This window comes from Alligator mississippiensis, chromosome 14 (assembly GCF_030867095.1).
Source record: "Alligator mississippiensis isolate rAllMis1 chromosome 14, rAllMis1, whole genome shotgun sequence".
Taxonomy (NCBI): Eukaryota; Metazoa; Chordata; order Crocodylia; family Alligatoridae; genus Alligator; species Alligator mississippiensis.
The window spans coordinates 39,858,847-39,880,867 of record NC_081837.1 but is presented as its reverse complement, the minus strand read 5'-3'; the positions used below and the strand labels follow the sequence as shown (position 1 = coordinate 39,880,867).

General features: G+C 57.9%; 1 protein-coding gene across 3 annotated transcripts; it reads left to right on the top strand.

Annotated features, from left to right (window-relative positions):
- Window positions 1-1,566: 1,566 nt before the first annotated feature.
- On the top strand, window positions 1,567-16,896 carry ETNK2 (ethanolamine kinase 2). Of its 3 annotated transcripts, none has more exons than XM_059716999.1 (8): window positions 1,567-1,765; window positions 7,209-7,468; window positions 9,150-9,287; window positions 10,197-10,339; window positions 10,492-10,575; window positions 11,720-11,887; window positions 13,759-13,832; window positions 14,373-14,459. In XM_059716999.1, exons 1-7 carry the CDS (start codon window positions 1,634-1,636, stop codon window positions 13,821-13,823), a joined length of 990 nt encoding a protein of 329 aa, XP_059572982.1. In that variant the 5' UTR covers window positions 1,567-1,633; the 3' UTR covers window positions 13,824-13,832; window positions 14,373-14,459. The 3 variants fall into 3 exon arrangements, with proteins under 3 accessions (XP_059572982.1, XP_019332879.2, XP_006264882.1); XM_019477334.2 differs by having other exon boundaries at window positions 1,568-1,765; window positions 14,457-16,896; XM_006264820.4 differs by having other exon boundaries at window positions 1,570-1,765; window positions 11,712-11,887; window positions 14,457-16,896.
- The last annotated feature ends 5,125 nt before the right edge of the window (window positions 16,897-22,021 follow it).

Here is a 22,021-nt window from a genome sequence, read left to right as displayed (position 1 = left end):
TCCCAGAACAAAGCATGCTCACGCCCCTGCAGTACAGGTGATGAGCAAGCCTCTGCTGGGGTTGGTGGGAGCCGGGGAGGAAGGGAAGGGTTGGGCCCTGTTTGTGGACTCCATCAATGCTGAACACAAGCCTGTCCCTTGAACAGCCATCCAGATTAGACACAACCATGCTGAGCGGCTAGAGGCACAAGCCTCCGCCACTCAGTGAGTCCCTGGGCCTCTTTGGCAGCTTATTAACACCACTAATAGCTAGTGACAGGGCCATTTCCTGGGGATCTGCAAGTGCCTTGTATTAACGCTTCTGCTTGTAACAGATGAGGCAATTAGGCCCAGCGCTGTCCAGCCAAGTGGCTGTAGCAATTATGACCATCCCGCTGCAGTGTTAGGACGGATTCTATTTATAGGGTAAACCTCAGGGACCCGGCTGGTTTGTTTCCTTCCGTAAGCAGCCTCTCCAGCTGTCCGGCCTCTTCCACTGGCCAGGCACTTTCGCAGGGCCCCTCTGGCTCCCAGTGATCGTTATTGCCTTTGATAATTATGCCGATCTGGAACGCGCCGACCCGCGACAGAGGCCCAGGCCAAGGGAGGCTGATCCTTAGCTGCCGTTCAGCTGTCACTATCCCGTTCAGTGGAGGCAATGGTTGCTGCAAGCCTCTTGCTATCCTTGGAAAGGCACCTTCCCCCATGGCAGGATCCCAAAATAAGCAGGCAGGGTGGTGCAGTGGTCTTGTAGCAGTGGGCCTGGTTCTTTGGGCTGTGAGATTCAAGCCTTGGGGCCACTGTGCCAGCCCTATGCTATGTGCGCCCTGCTTCCCTCCTGCAGGCACTGCCCAGTTCCCTCAGACCTGGCCCCGTCAGTCCTTGCCTCTCCCAGAGCCCCTGCCACGATCCTTGCAGTGCCTGCAGTGCCCTGCTGTGTCTGTGTCCCTGCCCCTGCAAGGGACCTCCACTGTGCCCTGGATCCCCACAGAAGATCTCTGCTCTGTAGCAGATCCCCACCCTACCCTGGATTCCAGTGGATCTCTGCTCTGACTGGTACCCCCTCAGACGATCCCTGCAAATCTCCCCTGTGTCCTGATCTCCGCTCTGACTAGGATCCCTACAAAGGATCTCTGCTTCGCCTGGGGTCCCCACAGAGTATCCCCATAGTGGATCTTCCCTCTGTCCTCATCCATGCTCCACCCGGGATCCCCACAGAGGATTTTCCCTGATCCCTACCCAGGATCCCTGCTCTGCCTGGGGTCCCCACAGTGGTTCTCCCCGCTGTCCTGATCCCTGCTCTGCCTAGGATCTCTGCTCCGCCCGGGATCCACTCTGTCCTGATCCCTGCTTTGCTCGGGGTCCCCGCAGTGGATCGCTCCTCTGTCCTGATCCCTGCTCTGCCGCCCGGGATCCCCGCAGCCAAGTCCCGCTCCGCCCGGGTCCCCGGAGCGGATCCGGGCGGCGCCGCAGCCCGCGGGCGGGTCCGGCCGGCGCTGACCTCACAATGGGGCCGGACCGGGCGGGCCAATGGCAGGCCGGGCCGGGCCAGGCGGAGCGATGGCCGCGCCCCCGCCCCTCCTCCCGCTCCGGCCGCGGCCCGGCCCCGGCTGCGGCCCCGCCGGGGGCCCGGCCCTCCAGGCCGCACGTGGGGATGGCGGCGCGGGCGGGTGGCGCGCTACGCTACCTGGGCATCGCGGTGGACGAGGCCGACCTGCTGCCCGGCGCGCTGCGGCTCATGCGGGAGCTGCGGCCGCACTGGGACGCGGAGCGCGTGAAGACCAAGGTAGGGCTCGCGGGGTGCCCGGCTGCACCCCCGCCGCCAGCTCTGGCCCCTCTGGGCACCAGGATCCCCTCCACAGGAGCACCTGGAGGGACCGGGCTGGGTTTGGGGGCTGGTGCCAACCCCGGGTAGGCAGGGGAAGGGGTCGGTGGGGTTGGCACAGGGGAGGGGGCACTTGCGGCATCTGGCCTCAGCCCTGAGCACCCGGTGCAAAGAGCGAGACCCCTAGAGCCGCGGGGCTGGCAGGGAGCTGCGGGACTGGGGAAGGATCAGCCCTGGACCATCGTGGAAAATGAGGTTTAGAAGGGACCTCCCGAGGTCACCCAGTGCAGCCCCTTGCTCCAAGCAGGACCAGCCCCAACAAATCTGGACTCTGTCAACCCTGCCGCAGGGAGCCACAGCCAACGTGCAATATTTGCATTCTCTGGGTTGGAGAAGGCCAGGCACCCTGCTGCGGTTTGCAGCCTGGAGGCCTGGCTCTGCCCTCCCAAAACGTGTGTGTCTCCCCCCAACACTGAAGTTCCCCAGGGGGGCTTCAGTGTGTGCAGGATTGGGTCCCTTGCTAGGCTGGGTGGGCTGGGGAAGTGGGGCTCCGTCTCTCGCGTGGCAGTCGCGTTCGGCTCCTGGGTGCGGGTGGGTTTGAGTAGCAATAAAAGTAGGGACAGGCTGGAGGGCATGAAGGTGGGATCAGGTAGGGGCTGGCTGGGCGTCAGATTTACTTGCCCTGCCTTCGTAGGAACGTAGCACAGGGTTTTGCATCCCAGGCAGCTGTGGAATAGAGAGCTGTCCAGAAGAGGTTCTGCCCCTCGCAGCCACAGAGCACCCTGGCACACCTGCTCTTTGGCACAGCAACCCCAACGTGTGCCCAAAAAGCAGCAGGGGAGACCCCATTGCCCTAGCATGCTCCTTGTGCACCTGGGGATGCACTTCTGCTCTTGATCAAATTAGAAAGAGAAACGTGCCTCGTCTTGACATCTTCAGCGGCCACCTGCAATTGGGCCTGGGTGGGCGGGAGGGAGCAGCAGCTGTACTGGATACATTTCCGCGTTGTCCTGTAAGGAAGCACATTTCCAGTGTGCCTGGAGTGCCATTAAAAATGTATTAATAGCCAAGTGTAATTAAATACAAGAAGCTGCATGAAAAGAGACAGGAAAGGGCACATGCTAATAGGCAGGAAACTCGGAGCTGAGGCTGTAAACTTTTTTGGGCTGGGGCTGCCCCTTGTCATGTGTTGGCACAGCATCTGGCATGGGCAACCTCTCTTCTCAGGGTGGACTTGTGCCTTCCCCAGCTGTATTGATATCAATAAGGCTCCATCGGCCCCTCTCCTCCAGTGTGTCCCTGCCGTGGTGAGGGGCTCTGATCCCCTGCAGGCCTTCTTTCGTTGGAGCTAAGACTGTGGTGCTTTGGATGGGCTGGGGCCGGGGCTCACTTGGAGTGTGTTGCTCCAGTGACTTGCTAGAGCATGAACAGGCCCATGCTGTCAGGGTACAGCTACTGCATGGCAACACTGCAGATGTCTGCCAAACCCTCTGGCCCCCAACTCTGAGGCTATCTAAGAGCAGTTCACCTCCCAGAGCGAGAAAGAGAAGTCTGTAGGTTGCTCTGTAGCTGCGACGACCCCAAGGAGCTGGCCCTACATCCTGGCATCCCTTAGATGCAGCCACGAAAGCATGTGGACTCAGGAGTGTCTCTTGGCATCTGTCTCTTAGCAAGCGAGTGAATATCCTGCTGCCGGAGAAGCGTGCGCTGCTCCATTGCGTGATGAGGAAAGCAAGAGCGATGAATCTAGAGGGAAGCCCAGTTGAGACTGCAGTGGGCTGGGGAGCCGGGCTGAGCGCCACGCCTTCCAGACAGCTTGACCATGGCAGCCAGATGCCTCTGCTTACAGAGCTGTACATCTGGCAGTGATGACAGGAGCCTCGTGGAGTGAAGAGTGGATGTGAGAGCCCGTGTGTGGGCAGGGATTGCTTGGGATGTGGGTGAGAGCAGCGGGATGTGGTATGCGGTCGTGCTGCATGTGCGCTGATGGGGGAGCAGGCAGCTGTAGGGCCAGTTGGGTGCTGAATGCGCAGGTGGGTTGAGGCAGGAGCAGATGGCAGGTGGGAGCCGGGGGATCTGTGCCTGTGTGTGCACATCCTGCAGTCCCTGTGCTAAGGGGAGCCCGGCATCATTTCAAAAGCTTGGCAGCACATGGCATGCCAGCCAGTACCAGGGCTGCTCTCTGGGCCTGCAGGGAAGGATTTGCCTCAGTGCAGCACAGCCCTCCTCCATTCGGCCAGGTCTGTGGTGACTTTGCAATGCTACTGCTCAGAGCCATGCCTGCATTCAAAACACCAAAACCTCCAGTCTTGCATCTTTGACTTTATTTTTTCTCTCCTCCTGGCTGCAGTAAATCCCTCCTTTCTACTTGCCCATCCACCTTATGGCAGAAATACTAGCCCCTGTCGTCTCAGTAAGGTATGTTGGACGTTTCAGGCAGGGATGGTGAGAAGGCTGTGAGCCTACTGAGCATGACTAGCTGTGCAACTGATACTCTCATCTTCTGGGAATGTCTCGGGACATCCCTTGGACAGCTGCCTCTGCCTGGAAAGTGGAGAAGACGCTGTCTGTGCAACCAGAGGGCTCCCGCTGATGTGCGTCACCAGGGAGTGACGCCTAAGCTGTTGGGAGCCAGGACATGGCATGCAAAGAGGATAAAGGCCGTGAATCCTATTCACACCTGGGGGAGAGCTCCAACTGGACCTGGCGAGGGGAGCTTGAGGTGGGGGTCAGCTTACAAGCCAGCACAGCTGGGCAAGTGGGGACTGCTCAGCACGGACATCTGCCAGGGATGGGTTAGCCATCGTGCATCCTGCACCTGTGCAGGGGGTTGAACGAGATGATCCTTGAGGTCCCTTCCACCTCTGTGGTCCCACAGCCTCCTCCAGTCTTGCAGGGGGAATAAATCAGCCTCACTCCACTGGCTCAAAGCTACAGGTCCACTGATTGTGATGAAGCTGCCTAGGATTTGGCCTGTCAGACCTGCAGGGGTAGGAGGTTGCAAAGCCAGTGCCATCCAGCTGTACCTTATGTTGTTCCCACTGCAACCCCTGCTCCCCACAGGAACACATCATGCAGCTGGCATGTCACTGCTCTCTGCGCCCTAGTTGGACCAGTACTCAGGCAGCACCAGATAGCTGTGTTTAGGCAGAGAGCTACCTTCTGAGCGGCATATGAGTCTGAACCTCCGTCTCTTAGAGGAGGGCTCTCTCTGGGGGGCACCTTGCCCAGCCGGTGCCTGCAGCCTGAGGTGTGAGCTGTGGTCTCCCGTCTTTGCATGAGGATCCAAATCTCCCAATTTTGATGCTAGTAAAATGGTTTCCCTGGGAAGCTGCCTTATCCCAACAGGAATGATAAGTCTCCTCATTCCCACACAACAGGCCTGGTCTCTCTTCTGCACCTCCTGTACTCTGCTGTATGTCTGCTGAGACCATGAAGTTACTCCTGCTTATTGCTGATATTGTAAGGAACACAGATTTCATAGACATTAGGGCTGGAAGGGACCTCTCAAGATCAACCGATCCAGCTCCCTGCCCAGGGGGCAGGAAGTCAGCTGGGGTCAGATCCGCATGAGTCATGGAAGTGCATCACAGCCCTGCTGTCCTGAGAATGGGACCGGGCATGGGGACCAGGCTGGCAGAGGGCTGCTATCAGAAGCCTTCAAAATGAGGCCAGCTGGTCATTTTGGGGTTATTAATATGACAGCATGTAGCAAACAGCAAGCAATGCTTATGAAGTGCCCAGTGCTCCAGATTTACCGAGCATTTAGTCGGGATAAGTGCCTGCTCCAGGGAGCTGCGTAGCCTTGTTCCAGGCACTGAGATGAGCCTGCTGTGTTTCCTTTTGGTGCCTGCCCGTCTCAGTGAGGGAAGTGCTTGTCAGCCCACAACTTCCTGGAGTTGCCCTCTTGAAATACCCCTCCCTGCATTTGCTCCACAGCCCAGTGCACATAGGAGGGTTCATGGCAGAGGGAGCTGGGGCAAGCAGAGGCCTGGCCTGGGACAGCTTGTTCCTGCAGCAGGGGAGGGGGCAGGCAGGGGGTACTCCATGTGCTCGGGCTCCCGGCCAAGCTCGGGAGCAGAGAGAACAAAACCCTGTCTCCATCTGCGGGGAGCCATCAGTGCCGTGACAGAGGCGTCCCCAGCAGAGACGTCTCCGCTGCCTGGTGCTGCGCGGCCCCACGGGGAGGGTTTGTTTATTTCACTTGCTCCTTGCAGTTTTTTATGCCAGATCCTTTGTGCTGTATGAGGGATTCATCCCTGGGTTCAACCCCTGGGAGCCCCCGACCCACAACCTCAGCCCAGTCCCCTCCCCTCCCCAGCTTGGCCGGGGTCCCTCACCGGCACCTCCGACGTGCTGAGAATTTGGCTCCCGTGATCCTTGGCGAGCCTGGATCGAGTCCAGGCTTGGAACTGACCCTGGGGTCAGACCAAGTCCTGCTAGAGTCATGCCGTTCTTGTTTTAAGCTTGGGTTGTGTAGTCAATGCACAACACATTTATGCTGAGACCTCCCTACCTCAAGTCGCCTGTGACTGGAGCATCATCCCACTTCCCCTCTCTCGTTTTCTGCTCCAGCTAAACCCTGAGTGAGTCTGGCCAGGCAGCCCAGCCCCAGCAGCCCCTCAGACTGTTCCTGCTGCTCCTGTCCTATGCACTGGCCCCAGTCCCTAGCCCTGTTCTGGATCACCGGGATCCCTGCCATCCCATCCATCAGGCCCTCCGGTCAGACACATCCCCCAGGAGGGCATTACAAACCACATTGATAACAGCCGTGCACTGAGCTGAGCCCTCAGGAAATGTGTGCTGTTCCCTGCACAGCAACTGCTGAAGTGTGCCCCTTCCCTGCTACCAGCAGCCTCCCTGTTGCTGCAGTGCATCTTCTGGGCGAGGATGAAACTTGTGGAGTCTTTCACAGCAGCGCTGAGTGGGTACCAAAGCCTGCCAGCTGAGACCAGCAGCACTGGCTCCCAGCCTGGGGCGGGGACTTGTCTGACCTGCCTCACCTTTGCCAGGGCCTCTCTGGGCACTGCCCAGATAGCAAACTGGGGTTTCCTCGGGGAAGGAGGGACTGATCACCCTGCACTCTCCATCCTCAGCCACCACTTCAGCCTGGCAGGAGGGGCAAGGAGAGGAAAGACAGCTCAGAGGGTAGGGGCTTTGGAGAGCTAATTCCATGCAGTGCTTTGCTACAGGTTTCCTTTCTGGCCTTGGGCATGTTTGTTGCATCTTTCTTCACTTCTCTGAAATGGAGACATGAATGTTTCTTGGCTTGTAGGGGTGCTGGGCATAAGCGTGGTGGCCAGGGGGACAAGGGGTAAGGTCCACAGACTCTTGGCCACCCTCTTCTCTCCCCATGTGGCCATGAAGGTATCTACTAATGGCTTCCTTTGCCCACCCCCTCCAGCTCTTCACCGATGGCATCACCAATAAGCTCATGGCCTGCTACGTGGATGAGGCGATGGCGGATGCAGTCCTGGTGCGTGTCTATGGCAGGAAGACGGAGCTCTTCGTGGACCGAGAGAGCGAGCTGAGAAACTTCCAGGTGCTGCAAGCCCACGGCTGCGCCCCCAGCCTCTACTGCTCCTTCCAGAATGGCCTGTGCTACGAGTTCATGCAGGGGATAGCACTGGGCCCCGAGCACGTGCAGGACCCCCAGATGTTCAGGTGGGGGCAGTGGGGCCATGTTGCCTTTCTCTATGGCTGCCATGGGAGGGGAGAAGAGCCCGCGGTCCAATCCCCGTGCCACTGAGGATGACTCCCTTGGGCTTGAAAGCTGGCCCAAGAAGGGCAGTGGGGCGCAGCTGGGAGGGGAAGCAGAGAAAAGGCAGGTCTTGGTTGCTGAGATCTTTGGGGTTCAAGGTTTGGCCTGATTTTAAACTGCAGCCTCCGCAGAGCAGGGGAGAGCTCCCCTCCCTGCCCGCTTTGAGAGCAATAGAGGTGATGGGCAGGGCGTCACCCTCGGGCTGCTTCATTCAGGTGCCTAGAGGAATCCTATTCCCACTATGCCACCCCCTGGCTGAGAAGGCGGAGGCGGTGAGGACTCCTCCTCAGAGGAAATATAGGCCTGAATGGGAGGAAAGGAAGGAATCTGCCTGATCAAAGACACTCGGCCTCTCTCTAAGTGAATACCCTTGTGAGGTTGTTTCCAAGAGCCTGCCAAGCTGTTTTCCAGGAGGGAAACATGGCCTTGGCCCTGACCTGAGGGGAGGCAGCATCATTGCTCTGCAGCCAAGAGACATGATTTAAACCCTCTCTCCAGTAGACTGGGTTCTCTCATTACAAGCTGTAGCCTAGGTACCCCGAAGGGGCTACCAAGAGTCAGGCTTAGGGTGCTACAGAGAATGGGATTTGGAGGAAGCCAGGCCCGAAGTGGGAATAAGGTGTATACAACCCCCATTCCCTGAAAAGCCCCGTACTGGGAGCTGGTATGTGCCTGCAGCCAGAAGAGGGCTATTGCAGCCATAGAAACTCTGGTGGGCTGTGCACCCAGGGGAACCAGGGCAGTAGAAGGGGCCTGTCCCCCTTTATCATCCTGCACTGAGAGGTGGGGCTGCAGGGGCAGAGGAGACAGGTTTAGCATTCTGCTGCAGACCAGCCTCCACTTTGGAGAGCAGAGCTAGTGAAACCCCAGGGTTCTCCGTTGTCGATGAATGCAGACACCTTGGGAATTTGATGATTCAGTTCAAATCAGACTGAAAACAAAACATTTTTGATGCTTCCCAGAACACAAGAGCCTTGCTGATTTATTTTCATCTATTTTGTGTGCGACTATTTCTCTTCTCAGATTCTCCAGTGATGCTAATGGCAGTGGTGCCAACAGTTGTGACATTTGGCGTGTTTCTTAAAACCCCAGGTTCTTGCATCCAGAAACTGAACGAGAATCCCAGCCTTATTTATCTGCATGTTTAATTACTGTAAAAAGCCAAGTTTCTAGTCCTCCTGGACTGGAAGAATTTGAAAGTCTCAAGTTAGGAGAAAAGGAGCCCAAAATTGATTGGTTTAAAAAAGAAAAGAAAAGAAAAGCAGTAGGGTTTGTTTTTACATAAAATGGCAAGATTGGCCTGGGCACCATCAGAGAGTTTGGCCCATTAAGTCTGATTTCTTTCCCCCAGACAAAACCTTGGAATGTCCTGAAGGTGCAGGACTCATGCGGAGAGCAGACTTAGCTGCCATCAGCATGAGCTGGGAGCATTGGGCCTTGATTTTTTGGTGCCTTATTTGGAACACCTTGGAACAGGTTTTCAGATGGTGCCAAGCACCCTGGCACCTGGTGGAACCAGTGAAGTCTCTAAGCTTAGCCCCTGTTTTACAAGTTCACCTGTTTTATGTGTGTGATCTATTGCAGGCTGATTGCCCAGGAGATGGCCAAAATGCATGCCATCCATGCCAATGGGAGCCTCCCCAAGCCCAGCCTGTGGCACAAGCTGCACAAGTTCCTTTCCATCGTGAAAACGGAGCTCTTCACAAAGGTATCCAACCCAAGGTAAAGGCAGAGGGGGTCTAGCAGCATCGCCCCACCTGGGCCATCCCAGGGCAGCTCTCACTTGTCCTTGTAGGGGCTACTACAAGCCCAGGCAGTGGGTTGGAAGGGTGACACCAGCCAGAACCTGGCAAGAAGTGGAGCCGAGACGCACGCCCCTGGCAAAGCCCAAGATTGACCCTAAGATCTAAGGTTGAGGCTCAAGCCCTTTACAGATGGGTGAATCTAGAACATGGCACAGCCCGGGTCTGGATTCACCCTCTTGGATGTTGCCGGTCACATTAAATAACGAAGGTGAATAACCTAGATAGCCAGCAAATTATTAACTGTGTTACCTTAAAACTTGGCTGAACTCAGGAGCCTTTGTTAATACACGCTGCACATCCCGCAGGCTCTGCCTAGACAGCATGTATTGAATGATTGCTTGGATTTAATGATTAACCATCTCTGGCTTTGATACAGTTAGGTCTTTTTGAGGTTATTAATGGATCACGTGCTCCTCTGGGTTGTTGTTAAATCCTGTTGGGATTGTGGCTTGGGGGCCTGGGGCTTGGCTGTAGCGGTAGATGAGGTGAGCAGGCTGGAGCTTTGTCGTTCTAGACCTTTCAAAGACTGTAATCAAGACCTTGTGTCAGTGCATTTGACTGTACTGATCACAGGGAGACATGGTAGTGAGCAGAGCACTAGGCTCCCGGCCCTGTGGTCAGGGCGTGCTGCTCTCTGGGGCCACCAGGAGCTCTGAATAGCCCCTGAAGCACGCGAGTCTCCAAGGGCCACCTTGGCCTTGGGAGCCCTCCAGCTCGGACCCCTGGCTCTCACTGTGCTTTTACTGTTATGATTTGACCGTGCTTGAAGAAAATAAAGGAGGCTTGCTGTGCATGGGAAAGACATCGCTTGCTCTTCCTCCCCCAGCCTCCATCAGGATGTGCCCAGCCTGGAGGTGCTGGAACAAGAGGTTGCCTGGGTGCAGGAGTATCTGTCCCAGCTGGGGTCCCCCGTTGTGCTCTGCCACAACGACCTGCTTTGTAAGAACATCATCTACAACGAAGCCGAAGGTGGGTTCTGGGCTTTGCACAAAGAGGACTGTGAACGCCTGGGGGAGTGCAACCCTTACCCCCATAATGCTGTTCCAAACACAAACAGGCTGATGGATCAGAGGCTCCATTTTGGCCTCTGCTTTAATGGCTCCTTCTTTTGGCTTCTGCAGGGCACGTGCGGTTCATAGACTACGAGTACACGAGTTACAACTACCAGGCTTTTGACATTGGAAACCACTTCAATGAGTTTGCAGGTGAGCAGTCCCCTCAGGCCCTTTCTTACTTACAGGTAGCGGAGGGTGCTGTTTAATTGCCTCATGAATATGCATGAGGGAACTGTGGGTTCAATTCCCTCCTCTCCCCAGGGAGAGCCTGAAGTGCAGGTTAGCAGCAGCCTCCGTTGGGAGCCCTGGAGTGTAATTACCCAGCAACCTCGCTTCACTCTGCAATTACTGAGCGTCTAGACAGGGAGCCCTGGCGTGCTGTCTGCAGTCGCCGCAGCCTTCTGCTGCACTCCCTGCAGACCTCGCAAGCTAAGCAGGGATGGGGAAGGGGTGGGGTAGCCCTTGGATGGGAGACCTCTGGGAACTGCAGTGGACAGTTCAGTGTCTGGCAGTCATCCCTCCTGTTCTTGCAGGACTCTTTGGCTCAGCAGAGGGGCGTTGTGCTGGAGGATGGCACCAGCACCTTTTGGGGGAGGCATTGACCTGAGCTCCTCTGGGCTGGAGGTCATTCAGGTTGCCTTGGTGGTTTCATGGGGTCACTTCATTCTGCCCTAGCTGATTTCCTAATGCAGGGTTGGGAGCACGTGGCAGCTCCAAGCTGCTGAGCAGAGCTCCTGCATGCTCTGGGGTGGCTGCCAGGTTTGATAAAAGGCCCAGTAGATGTATCACGTCCTGGAGGACTGAAGCTTGGAGACCAGTGCAGACTGAATCCAGACTTGACCATAGCTGAGCACAGCTGGGACCTTCTGCCCTCTGAGATCAGTCCAAATGATAAGTCACTTTTAAAATCAGAATTTCCGTAGGGAGGGTTTCCCTATAGAGAGCAGGAAGAGTTAGGAATCAGCACAAATATCACAGGAGAAATCACAGTATAAGAGCCTAGGTTCCGCACTTTGCTCTTGGGTTTCCCCGGCCCCAAGTCCCAGCAAATCTGCAAGACAGGGTTGTGTTAGAAGCATATGGGATCTGTATCCTTGCTTCCCCTGCTTGAGTGCGTAGCAGTAACATCTCCCACTGGTGCTGTCCTGGATTGGGGGAGTGGGCATTTCTAGAGGGCTAATGGAAAGGTGCTCTGGGATTGCCCTTTTCATGAAGCTGCTTTGCCCTTGAGACCTTATGGTGTTTTTCCATCTTGCCATCTCCTCATTCCTGGCTCCCGTTGGCAGGGGTGAAGGAGGTGGATTACCGGCTATACCCCAGCAAAGAGACCCAGCTGCAGTGGCTGAGGCATTACCTGCATGCCTACAAGCAACTGAACCAAGAGGACCAGGGAGGTGGAGGGGGAGCCGTGTCCGACAAGGAGCTGGAGACCCTCTATGTGCAAGTGAACAAGTTCTCCTTAGTGAGTATGCCCTGCACAGGCAGGGGAGGAGGGGAGGATGGACCCCTGAAGTAAGGGTGTAGCACGCAGGAAGCCTGGCCAGGTGTGCTTCAGCAGAGCCCATCAGGAATGCCCTCGCTCTGTGAGCGTCCCTCTTGGGTCCTCTGGAGGAGCAAGGTGCTCAGCAGTGCAGTGTGCCACCCCATTCCTCAGGACTATTCCGAGCTGTCCCATCCGCTTTCCTCTGCCACCTTCAGGGATCTTGATTTGCCCCTGCTTTCCATTACAAATTGTCATTTAGGCCCAGCCGCTAGCCCCTAGCCATCCACAGGTGTTCAGTCATGAGATGTTGAGGAAGGAAGAAAGATGGGGCTCTCTCCATTGGCCCTTGGGCTTTAGAGTCTGTAGGCTGCCTCCAGGTCCAGGTTTCCAGCTTTTTTCTGCAACCTCAAGAGTATTTTTTGAAGCTCAGATTCCTTTGCAATCTGCTGACTCTGGCAGGTGAGAGAAGCACCCTAGAGCAGAGCTTGACCTACGGGAGGTGGCAGCACTAGGTAACCCTGAGCTGGGGGTGGCTTTGTGGTTTGTGACTACAGGAAAGATTGAGGTCCCTGGGCTGATGGCAGCTCTGAAGAGGGGCTGCAGGGGAAGGTGGACCAGGCAGTAGATGACTTCCTCTCTCCAGACCATCTGCCTGTGGGATTGGTTCACAAGTAGCAGAGCTAGGCTGGCATCCCAGCCCACCTCGCAGGCACCCTGGGCCTGAGGTCTAGCAGAGCTGGGCCCCGGTGCTGTGGCTGGGTTATCAGGGAGATCAGCACATTGGGGTCAGCCTCTTCAGAAGAATCTGGGTGCTGATTGCTTGGAAATCTGGCTCTGAGCTCTCACTGGACCAGAAGCTTAAAGGTGGCTCTGACCTTGCTGGACTCTACTCATGTTTGCCAAGGGCCAGACAGTCTGTACTGGCCCTGCTGAAGAGATGAGAGAAAGGGGCTTGGGCAGAAGAAAACAGAACCCTGTGTTGGGCTGGCGGGCCGAGGTGGCACCGGTGCCCTGAGGCAGGCGGCCAATCCAAGGGTGATGCACGCAGACTGTGAGCGGAGGGGGTGTCCGCAGGAGGTGGGCAGAAGCTTCAGCTACGTGTTGGGCTGAATGTGGGACTGATCCTGCTGGGATTCAAGGCTGTCAGACTCTCTGCCAAGGCTGCTTATCTAAGCGACTCCCACAGGGGGCAACAACCTGCCAGAGCTGCTCCTGGGACCTTTGTACCTGGCAGCTGGGAGGAGATTTACCTTCCTCAGAAACCAAGTCATAAACAACCGCAGATAGGTCTGCAGTGAGGACAAACCACAGGCCTGGGGAATGAGGTGCCGGCGGAGTTTCCCTTGAAATGGCTGGCTTGTACTTTGAGATGCCGCTGCTATTCCAAGCATGCAGGGGAAGAGATTCATCCTAGACGTGCTATAGTGCATGAGGCACCAGACAGCAAAGGACAAAAGCCAAGGCTTGCTCCAGCTGCAAAGGGTCTGGCTGGGATCTCTGGTACCAGGAAGGAACTAAAGCGTATCTGGCTCTGGTGGATTTGAAGGCAGCCCCACCTGTGCGTGCTGTGGTCAGACAAAGCTGTGGGGCTGTGGGCTCTGTCTGGGGCTGCTCAGTGCTTATCCCAAATCCAGGTCCTTCACGAGGCAGGCGCAGGAACAAACTGGCCAGCCTAAGTGCATTAAGGTTGCTCACAGGCCGGATCCCCAGCTGGCTAGATCCGCGCTGCTGTGCTGATACCAGTGGTGCTACACTGCTCTACACCAGGTTAGGGTCTCAGCCCTGGGTATGGAGGCAGCAGTGATGTATGGGAGACTTTACTGAGGCTGGTTTTTCTTACTGTGTTACAGGCCTCCCATTTGCTTTGGGCATTCTGGGCCCTGATTCAGGACAAATACTCAACCATAGACTTTAACTTCCTAAGGTGAGTGGGTTCCTGCACCAAGCCAGAGGCCTAAATGGGGAGAGGTGGATGTGGGCAGGGCAGCCCCCTCGGGCAAGGCCCTGAGCCAAGATGCCCTTCTGGGGCAGGCTAGTAAGAAGCCCTTTGCTGTTTTCCTCTGAGCTGCCAGCCTTGGGCAGCGTGCACTGTTGCTGCAGCATCTGCCAGGGCATGTTGGGAGATGCTCCTCACACGGGCATCACTCCTGTCTGAGCTGAAGAGCTCTGCTCTGTTCTCTGAGGCTGCGGTGAGCTTGGCCACCGCTAGAAGGTGACAGTGCTCCATTGTCAGACACATGAACACCCCTGTGCGCTGAGGATAGGGGCTGGTCAATCCATTGCCTCCTCAAAAGTTTGGCCCAGAAACTCCCCAAATAAAGGCAGCAAACTTCTCCTTAGGTGCACTCAGCTCTCCATCCCCCCACCCCCACCTCACCTGGTATAAGAGGCCCAGGCTCCCAGGCTCCCTTATTATCTTTTTTGAGGAAACCGCTGCACCCCGCCAAGCAGCTCCTCTCTTTAGGTACCTCCCATGGGGTAGCTGCCGTCCTGGCCGCAGTCCGTGCTCCCTGGTGCTAAGCCGGCCTGTGTGTGCATCTCGTGGCAGGTATGCAAAGCTAAGATTTAGGCAGTACTTCAAGGCAAAGCCAGCAGTGACCACCCTGCACGTGTCCAAGTGACATCCCCACCTGAGGAGTCCTCCGGTCCACAAGATTGCAAGCCGTTCTCTCCTGCCACGTCCACGGACCTCAAGCTGTCACCCACAAGCGGGGAGAGCGGCCACTCAGGAGGGAGCAGAAGTGGGAAGGATGGGGGAGGCTTTCCACGGAGCTGGCAATTGAAATGGATGCCCTTGGGCATGGCAATACCATCTCTGGGCAGGGCCCAGCGATGGCTTTGCTGGAGACGCAACGTGTTCAGAAAAGGACTTGGCTTTTTGTCTTGGATTGAAACACTGGACCCTGAGGGATGCGGGAAGCCCGTGGGCTCAGCCGGGCTGGACAGGGGAGTGCCTTGCGGACTGGTACCGCCTTCACAGTCAGCACTGGCCTGGCCCTGTTCTGCCCTTGGGCTGGGCCACCTCGCCGGTTTGTGCTTCACTGGACTGGACTGTTGCTGCTTGGCACTACGTTCTCTGTGGGGATGTGCCATCGATTTTGCCCCAGCGGGGAGGGGTGTCTGTCTCTACCTCTTCCTTCTGCCCCAGGGCCCCTCTGCCCTGCTGCCCTCTCCTTCTGATGGACAGACGTGTCCTGCAGGGTCAGTGCTGGCTGCCCCAGTGGAAGACTTCTCCAACCGGGATCTTTGTGGCTGCCTCCTTCCCTGCCACCCCTGCCCCTATGCAGCTGCACAGCAGGCCCCAGACCTGCTTTTCTCCACCCCCAGCTCCCAGCTGTGGGCAGCACAGTTCTGCCTCCCTCTGCCCTGGGGCGGGCTGAGCCCAGGAGCTCTGCAGGCCCAGGCTCCTTCCCCTTCCCGCTTTCAGCTCACTCTTAGGGGGTCTTTTCTCCCATGTTGCACAGGGCTGGAGGACTCACTGCTATGAGCCCTGCAGCTGCTGCACCCAAGGCCCCAGGGCTGGGAGCCTTTCCTTTCCTCTAGCCCTGAGCCTTAAAGCTGGGGTCAGAGTAGCTATAATGAGTGTGCCTCCCTACTCCCTTATCCTTGGCAAAGAGGCTTCTCTTGTCCCATGTGCTCTCAGCATCCACCCTTGCCTCAAGGAGGGGACAAGGGTGAAGGAGGGATCCTGTATGTCTGGGAGGGGGCTGTACATCCAGCATCTTTGCCCAGAAGTGGTCTGAGGGCCCTGGAGACCAAACCAGGGTTGTGTGTGTCTGTTCTGGGCTCTCTGCTCTGGCCTGCCCTTGGGCTGGAAGACTGAGATCTGAACCTTCCCTGGGGTCTGGGGCAAGGGGAGCATGTTGGGAGCTAGAGAGGATGGCTCTGGGTTTGAGTGTCCTGTAGCTCGACCCGGGCAGTGCGCTCATGGTGCCAGGGGCTCTGAAGGTGTGTCCCGGGGTTCTTGTTTTGTGCACGTGTTTGTCTCAGGCTCTTGCTTTGCCTCAGATTCACAGTCCAGCTGCTGCCATCTCTGGGCTCCTAGCAGGGACTGGCACACGGCTGGGGCCCAGAGCGTGCTTTATACCCACCTCGGATGTGGCTGCTGAGCAAAGCTGTAAAGGAAGCAGGTGGGAAGGCAGCGGGGCCTAGCCCTGCACCCCCTTGGTGGCTGCATGGTTAAGGCCTGCATCCTCTCCAAGCCCTTGGCACCTCTATGCTGGGAGTAAAGGGCCTGGAGAGCCTGGTGGTGGGAACTGGTCCCCTCTCTCTTGGTTACGGGTCTTCAGGGGTCATGTCCAGAAATGGCTGACCTGTTTCTGCCCTTTAGCTATTCCTGGCTGTGTTGCAAGCCCTGGGGCCTATGGGTAGCTGAGTCCCTCGGAGACTCTACCCTGTGCATGGGGAAGGAGCAGACCTGGCAGAATAGTCTCATGAATCAAGAACAGTCCTTGCCCTTCATTTCATGTGCAGCTCAGGCAGGTGTGGGGGCATCACAGCACCCACTTAAGAGCTTGCCCCATGCTCCCAGGAGGTCAGCTGGGGCCCAAGGAGGTGGCTTTAACCCTTTCAGTGGCTCGTGTATGAGCTGCAGCATGCAGGGAACACACAGGGGTTTGGAGGGGAACTGGGCTCCCCACCTGAGCTCTGGAGAGCTCGACAGGCTAATGGACGCTGGTGCCGTGGGTAGTACCAGACAATCCCAGCTGCTGCTGCAAAGCAGAGCACGCCAATGCCAGAACTACAGAGACAGGGAGAGGGTGCATCCTGCTGAATAGGCATGCTCCCCAGCTTGGGATGCCTGTTCCCTCTGTCCCACCAGCCCCAAGCCCTTCTCTGATGCATTAGAGGGTGGCGGTTGCCCTCTAAAGGGGCACCAGAAGGGCCAGAGCTTTGGTCCTGAGGCCTCAACCTGCAGGAGCCTGTACAGCTCAGTGTATCAATGTTGTCTCCAAGAGAACGGTAATAAAAAGCTGCTGATGTCTGGATCCTGCTAGATGGTGGGTCTTTGCCTGATCCGAGGGCGGGGTAGCACAGCTGGAAGAAGGCTTCTGCCTTGCAGCCAGGTAAGCACCGAGTTAGCTGCTTGTTCAGAGAACTCAGTGCCGTCTGGTCCTGTCTCTTATGGCCCACATCATGGCTCCCTTGGCATTACAATGGCTCTGATTTATTACAGGGGTTTTGCATGAACATTTCCCCTCTAGGGAGATGCTCTTTTGCAGGGGGGTTCAACTCTCACCCTTGCACAGGACCGCACACGAGTGTCTGTCGTTAGTGCGGGTATCACAGGTGTCACTGGAAGTCCCGGCTCAGTGCTGCCCCCCTGTGGTGCGCTCCCAGCACTGCAGCCACGAGGAGCGGCGCCGCAGAGGGGAGACAACGCCGCTGCTCGGTGCTGCCCTCCTGTGGTCGCGTCGGCGCATTGCCGCAGCCCGTGACGGCGGGGAAGGCGCTGTGCTCAGAGCCGCCCTCCTGTGGCCATTGCGGCGGGGACACCCGGGCGGGCACCCGAGCCGGCTTCGCGCTGCAGCCTGCGGCTCGACACAACGTTGGCCCAGGGCGGCCGCAGCGGAGACGAGCGGAGCGGAGCTCGGCGGGCTGCGCCTGCAGCGGGACAGGCACGGCTCGCCTCGCCTGGCGCCGGGCTCGGGCCGCCGCGCCCTGGAGCGCTCTGCCCGCGGGCCTGGGCTCCGCGCGGTGCAACAGCAAACGTCCGCGAGCGGGCGGGAGCGACAGTGTCCTTCGTGGTGCGCCCGCCGCGCGGTGCGTGGAGACGGGTCTAGCGGCGCGGGGCGTGTGCTGGGTGCGGGGGTGCCGGCTGGAGCGCGGGGCGCCGGGCCGGGGAGGGGACGGAGACGGGGCGGCCGGGCCGGGCGGTGCCTCAGTCGGAGCTGACTCGCTCCGTGTCTCTCCTCGCAGGAGCCCGGGCCGGGACCGCTGCCGAGCCGGGACGCGCCGGAGCCGCGACCCGCTGCTACCCGGGGCTTCCCCTCCCTCTTCCCGCCTCGTCCTCCCGCTCTGCCCCGGGCTCTTTCTCCCAACCGCCCCGTTCCCCTTGGGTCTCTCTCCCCTCCACCCCCAATTCTTCAGTCTCCCCCTTTCCTGGGTTTCGTTTCTTTGTTCCTCGGTCCTTTCCTCCTTGTTCTTCAGTCTCTTCCCCTCTTCCTTCTTGGGTTTTCCCCCTCCCTTTTCACATCCCCCACTTCATTTTTGGCATGGGTCTTTCCACCTTAGTCATTGCTCTTCCCCCTTTTCTTTGGGGTTTTTCCTCTTTGTTCTGGGGTCCTTTCCTCCCTTTGTATTTGTGTCTTTCGCTGCCTCCTTGGGTCTCTGCCCCCACCTTGGCCTTGGGTCCCTTCTGGCCCCACCCGGGCCCCCTGTGCTCCCCGCCTCCCCACCCTTTGCCCCCTTCTCCCGCTGCTGCTGCCCCTCTGCTCGCAGCCACTCTGGACATGGCCCGCTGGAGCCGCCGGGCCCGGGTCCACATGAGTGTGGGGATTGGGTTGGGGGGGCTTCCTCTTTCTTCCCTTGCTCTGCCTCCGGCCTGTTCTCCTTTCTGCGTGGTGTGGGGGGGCAGTCTCAGGGGTCTTCTTCCTTCCCCTTGCTGGGTCTTTCCCACCCTCCTTTTCTTCCTCACTCTTTTCTCCCCTTATTCTTCAGTCTCCCTCTTTTCTTCTGGGTCTTTCCTCCTTATTCTTGGGTCTTTTCCTCCTGGGCTCAGTATTCCTAGTGATGAAGGTTCGTACTGGGAGACATTTTTCATCTGGACGGTAGAGAAGAATGAAAATGGCCTTTCCACGGCTTCTCGCTGCTCACATGACTGGAGTCAAAGAAGGACCTCGCTCCATCCTTGGAGTCGGCTCCTCCCTCATTGAGTTCACAAGCCCATGGCAACCGGAGCGGCGCATTCATGATCGCATGACATCCCCTTCCCTGGTGACCGGCTGAGGCTGAGGGCTGGCACCTCGGGGTCACGGCAGGAGCAGGGGGCGCTGTGAGGCCAACGCAGGGTCAACCCCAGCCTACGGGGGGCACACAGGGTTCAAGTCACAGCCCAATTTTGGGGGCAAGCGGGGTCACAGAGAGGTCAACATGGGGTTACTACAGGTCAACCCCCCCTAATTAGGTAAAAGATCACCAGCTTATTTTGGGGGGAACCAGTGTGTGTCCACAGGTAAAGAGTCAGGGGCCCAGAAGGGAGCCTCTGAGCCACCTGGGTCCTGTGGTGCACAGTGCTGGGTGTTTCCTTGTGGGTGCTGAGGTCCTAAGTTCAGGTCCCGGTCTCTCCCCTTTTTGTGGGGAGGTGCCTTCCTCTTTCAATGGAGGGGCCTCAAGAGGCCCACAGCAGCAGGAGCTCTCAGCTCCTTTATCATGGTGGTAAGGGTGCTACTCTAGGTTGCAAAGGTGGGGTGGGTTCAAGCCCTGGCCTAGCTGGAGCCCTTGGGCCCCTCGCTCCTCAGTGAGTCCATGGTGCTGTGCTGGGAAGGCCTGAGCATCTGTGCCCCTGGTTAAGCAGTGAGCTATTTTTTCAAACATATTACTTATTTTAAATATTGGGGAAAACACGTCGTGCATTTCCAGAGCATTTGGCTGGATGGAGTGAATGAATATTTTTTAACCATTGAAACAGAAATGCGTTTGATTAAGTAGAGGTTTCTGATTAATGTAGCATATAAGATACATGTCTCCTCTTGCCTTTGACTGGTTCCCATCAGGTTAGCTGTTGAGCCGTCTTGAGCACAAACCCAAAAGCAGATGCCTCTCCTCGTGCCTGCAAACGCAGCTCCGAGGGGCTCGGCCCAGTGCAAGCTGCAGCCCCGGCAGGGACGGGTGCCCTTGCTGTGTCCCCGTTCACTGCAGCCCCGAGGAGCCGTGGGTCACAAACCGCTCTGCTCCCTGCGCTCCCCTGCCTGTCGCTTGTGCTCTCACCGGGAAGTTCATGTCTTCATCTTCGCACTGGGGGCAGGGGCAGAGCTTTCCCCGCGGGCCGGTGGGTTTGAGTGCCAGCCATGAAGCACGCTGAAGAGCTGTGACAGTCATCTCACGGGTGCAGGGTTTTTCACATTTTCTGAAAATCGGGGCTCTTCCAGAGCCGCACCCAACATCACTAGTCCACTCTTACTATCCCGGCCAGGGGCTAGGGCAGGGTCACAGCACAGTGTCACCTTGCTGAGGTGCTGACATAAGCCCTTACTTGCCCAAAAGAGGCCCGAGCTGTCGGTGGCCCCGGCACTGGCCCACCGCACTGGCCCGCCGGCCCGCCCGCCGGCTCCCCGCCCGCACCGCTCCCGCAGCCAGCACCTTGCAGCGCGCTCCGGACCCAAGGCGGACCAATCGGGGCAGAGAGCGCACGGGCGGCCAATCAGCGCGCAGGACGCTGCAGCTCCCTCCTTCGGAGCAGCCACCGCCTCCCCTGAGCCCCAGACCGGCTGCGCTGGGAGCCGCCGCCCGAGCCCACCCCGAGCCGCGCCGCAAGCCCCGCTCACACCTGGCCGCCGCCAGGGAAGGGCGCATCTGTGTGTGGGGCCGGGGCCGGGACCGCTGCTTCCCCGCGGCGCGTCCCCGCCGGCTCCGCACGCGCACGAAGCGGCCCCGGGCGCCGCCACAGTCTGCGCGAAACCCGGCTCAGTGCTGCCCTCCCGTGGTGCGCTCCCAGCACTGCAGCCACGGGGAGCGGCGCCGCAGAGGGGAAGCGAACCCGCTGCTCGGTGCTGCCCTCCGGTGGCCGCGCCGGGGCATTGCCGCAGCCCATGGCGGCAGAGACAAAACCCTGCTCAGAGCCGCCCTCCTGTGGCCGCGCCGGGCATTGCGGCGGGGAGACCCCTTGTTTTTGGGTGGCTGGCATATTTTTTCGGCCACTTGGTAGCCCGAATGCAGGGTTCCTGCCCTCCTTCTTGGGGCAGGCACTGTATTTCCCACCCGAGTCCCTGGAGACGAGTGCCCAGGCACTTGGCCAGCCGTTGTTCTGTGCCCCCACCCCCGCCTGCAGCCTGTAAGCAGGGCCCAGGTCCCTTGATCCTTTGGGTCGGGTCTCATTCCACTTGGTGAGGCTGGCCAGAGAGGATACCGACAGACTACAGGGAAGGGTGCAGGCTTCTGGAGGACATTGAGTGCGTTGGGACCCCGAGGCTTAGTGACCTTCCTGTAACTCAGGTCCAGGTCTCTGCTCCTCTGTTCTGCTGCTCCTGGCACTATGAGATGCCCCCCGCACCCTGTAAACAGGGCTGCACCCCCACCCCCTCTGACCTCGGGGGAGGAGGCCCCCTTTAGCCCTTTGGGCTCTGTGGCTTCTGTGGCAGGAGACTGAAGTCGTGGCCCTTCTGTCCTGTCTGGCCCTTCTGTCCACGGGGCAGCTTTGACTCCTGATCGATACCGCCTGGGGCACCTGTCAGCTGGCATTCAGGACTTTGCAGGTTGTCTCTGGGCTTCATGCCCCAGCTGCCAGGTGTGTGCAGGGAGCACCACCCTGTCAGCAGGGTTTTTGGTGTTTGTGGTCACCGTTCATGGTGCCGCCCTAGCAGTACTATTCAGAGTCCCGGCCTGTCACACTCAGCTTCTGGCTGGCCAGGATGGCAGCAGTCGAGCCCGCAGACATCTGTCCTTACCACTTTCCGCAGACAGAGGACAGAGTGACTGTGTCTGTAAGTTAAGGCTCTGTGAGTGTTTGAAAGTGTTTAACCTCCAGCTCCACAGGAATAAAGAGCTTGTCCTGAGTCCAAACAATCATAAAGGTAGTTGGTGTGGCCGACGTCAAATCGGTAGGAACAGGAGGGCCTAAGATGTGCACAGTCGCACAATGAATGGTCTAAAAAACGTCACCTTGTGGCGGGTGCTTTTCTACGCTGAGAAGATTTGGCCGCGGGCCTTTCCTGTTGCGAGCTGTCTGAAGGATGAACTTTTTCATTCAGTCTGCCGATCCGATCTGTGTTATTACTTGTGCAGTGCAAATATTTCCCCTTCTGATGGACCAATGGGAAACGAGCGTGCAACACATGGTTCCTAGTCTTCAGTTTACAATGGTTAATGCACTGTAGGAAATCAGTCTTGATTTATTTGAGGAACTGAAAAATAAGGGCCAGTGAAGTTGTGGTGCTTTGGTATAATCTGTTGAAG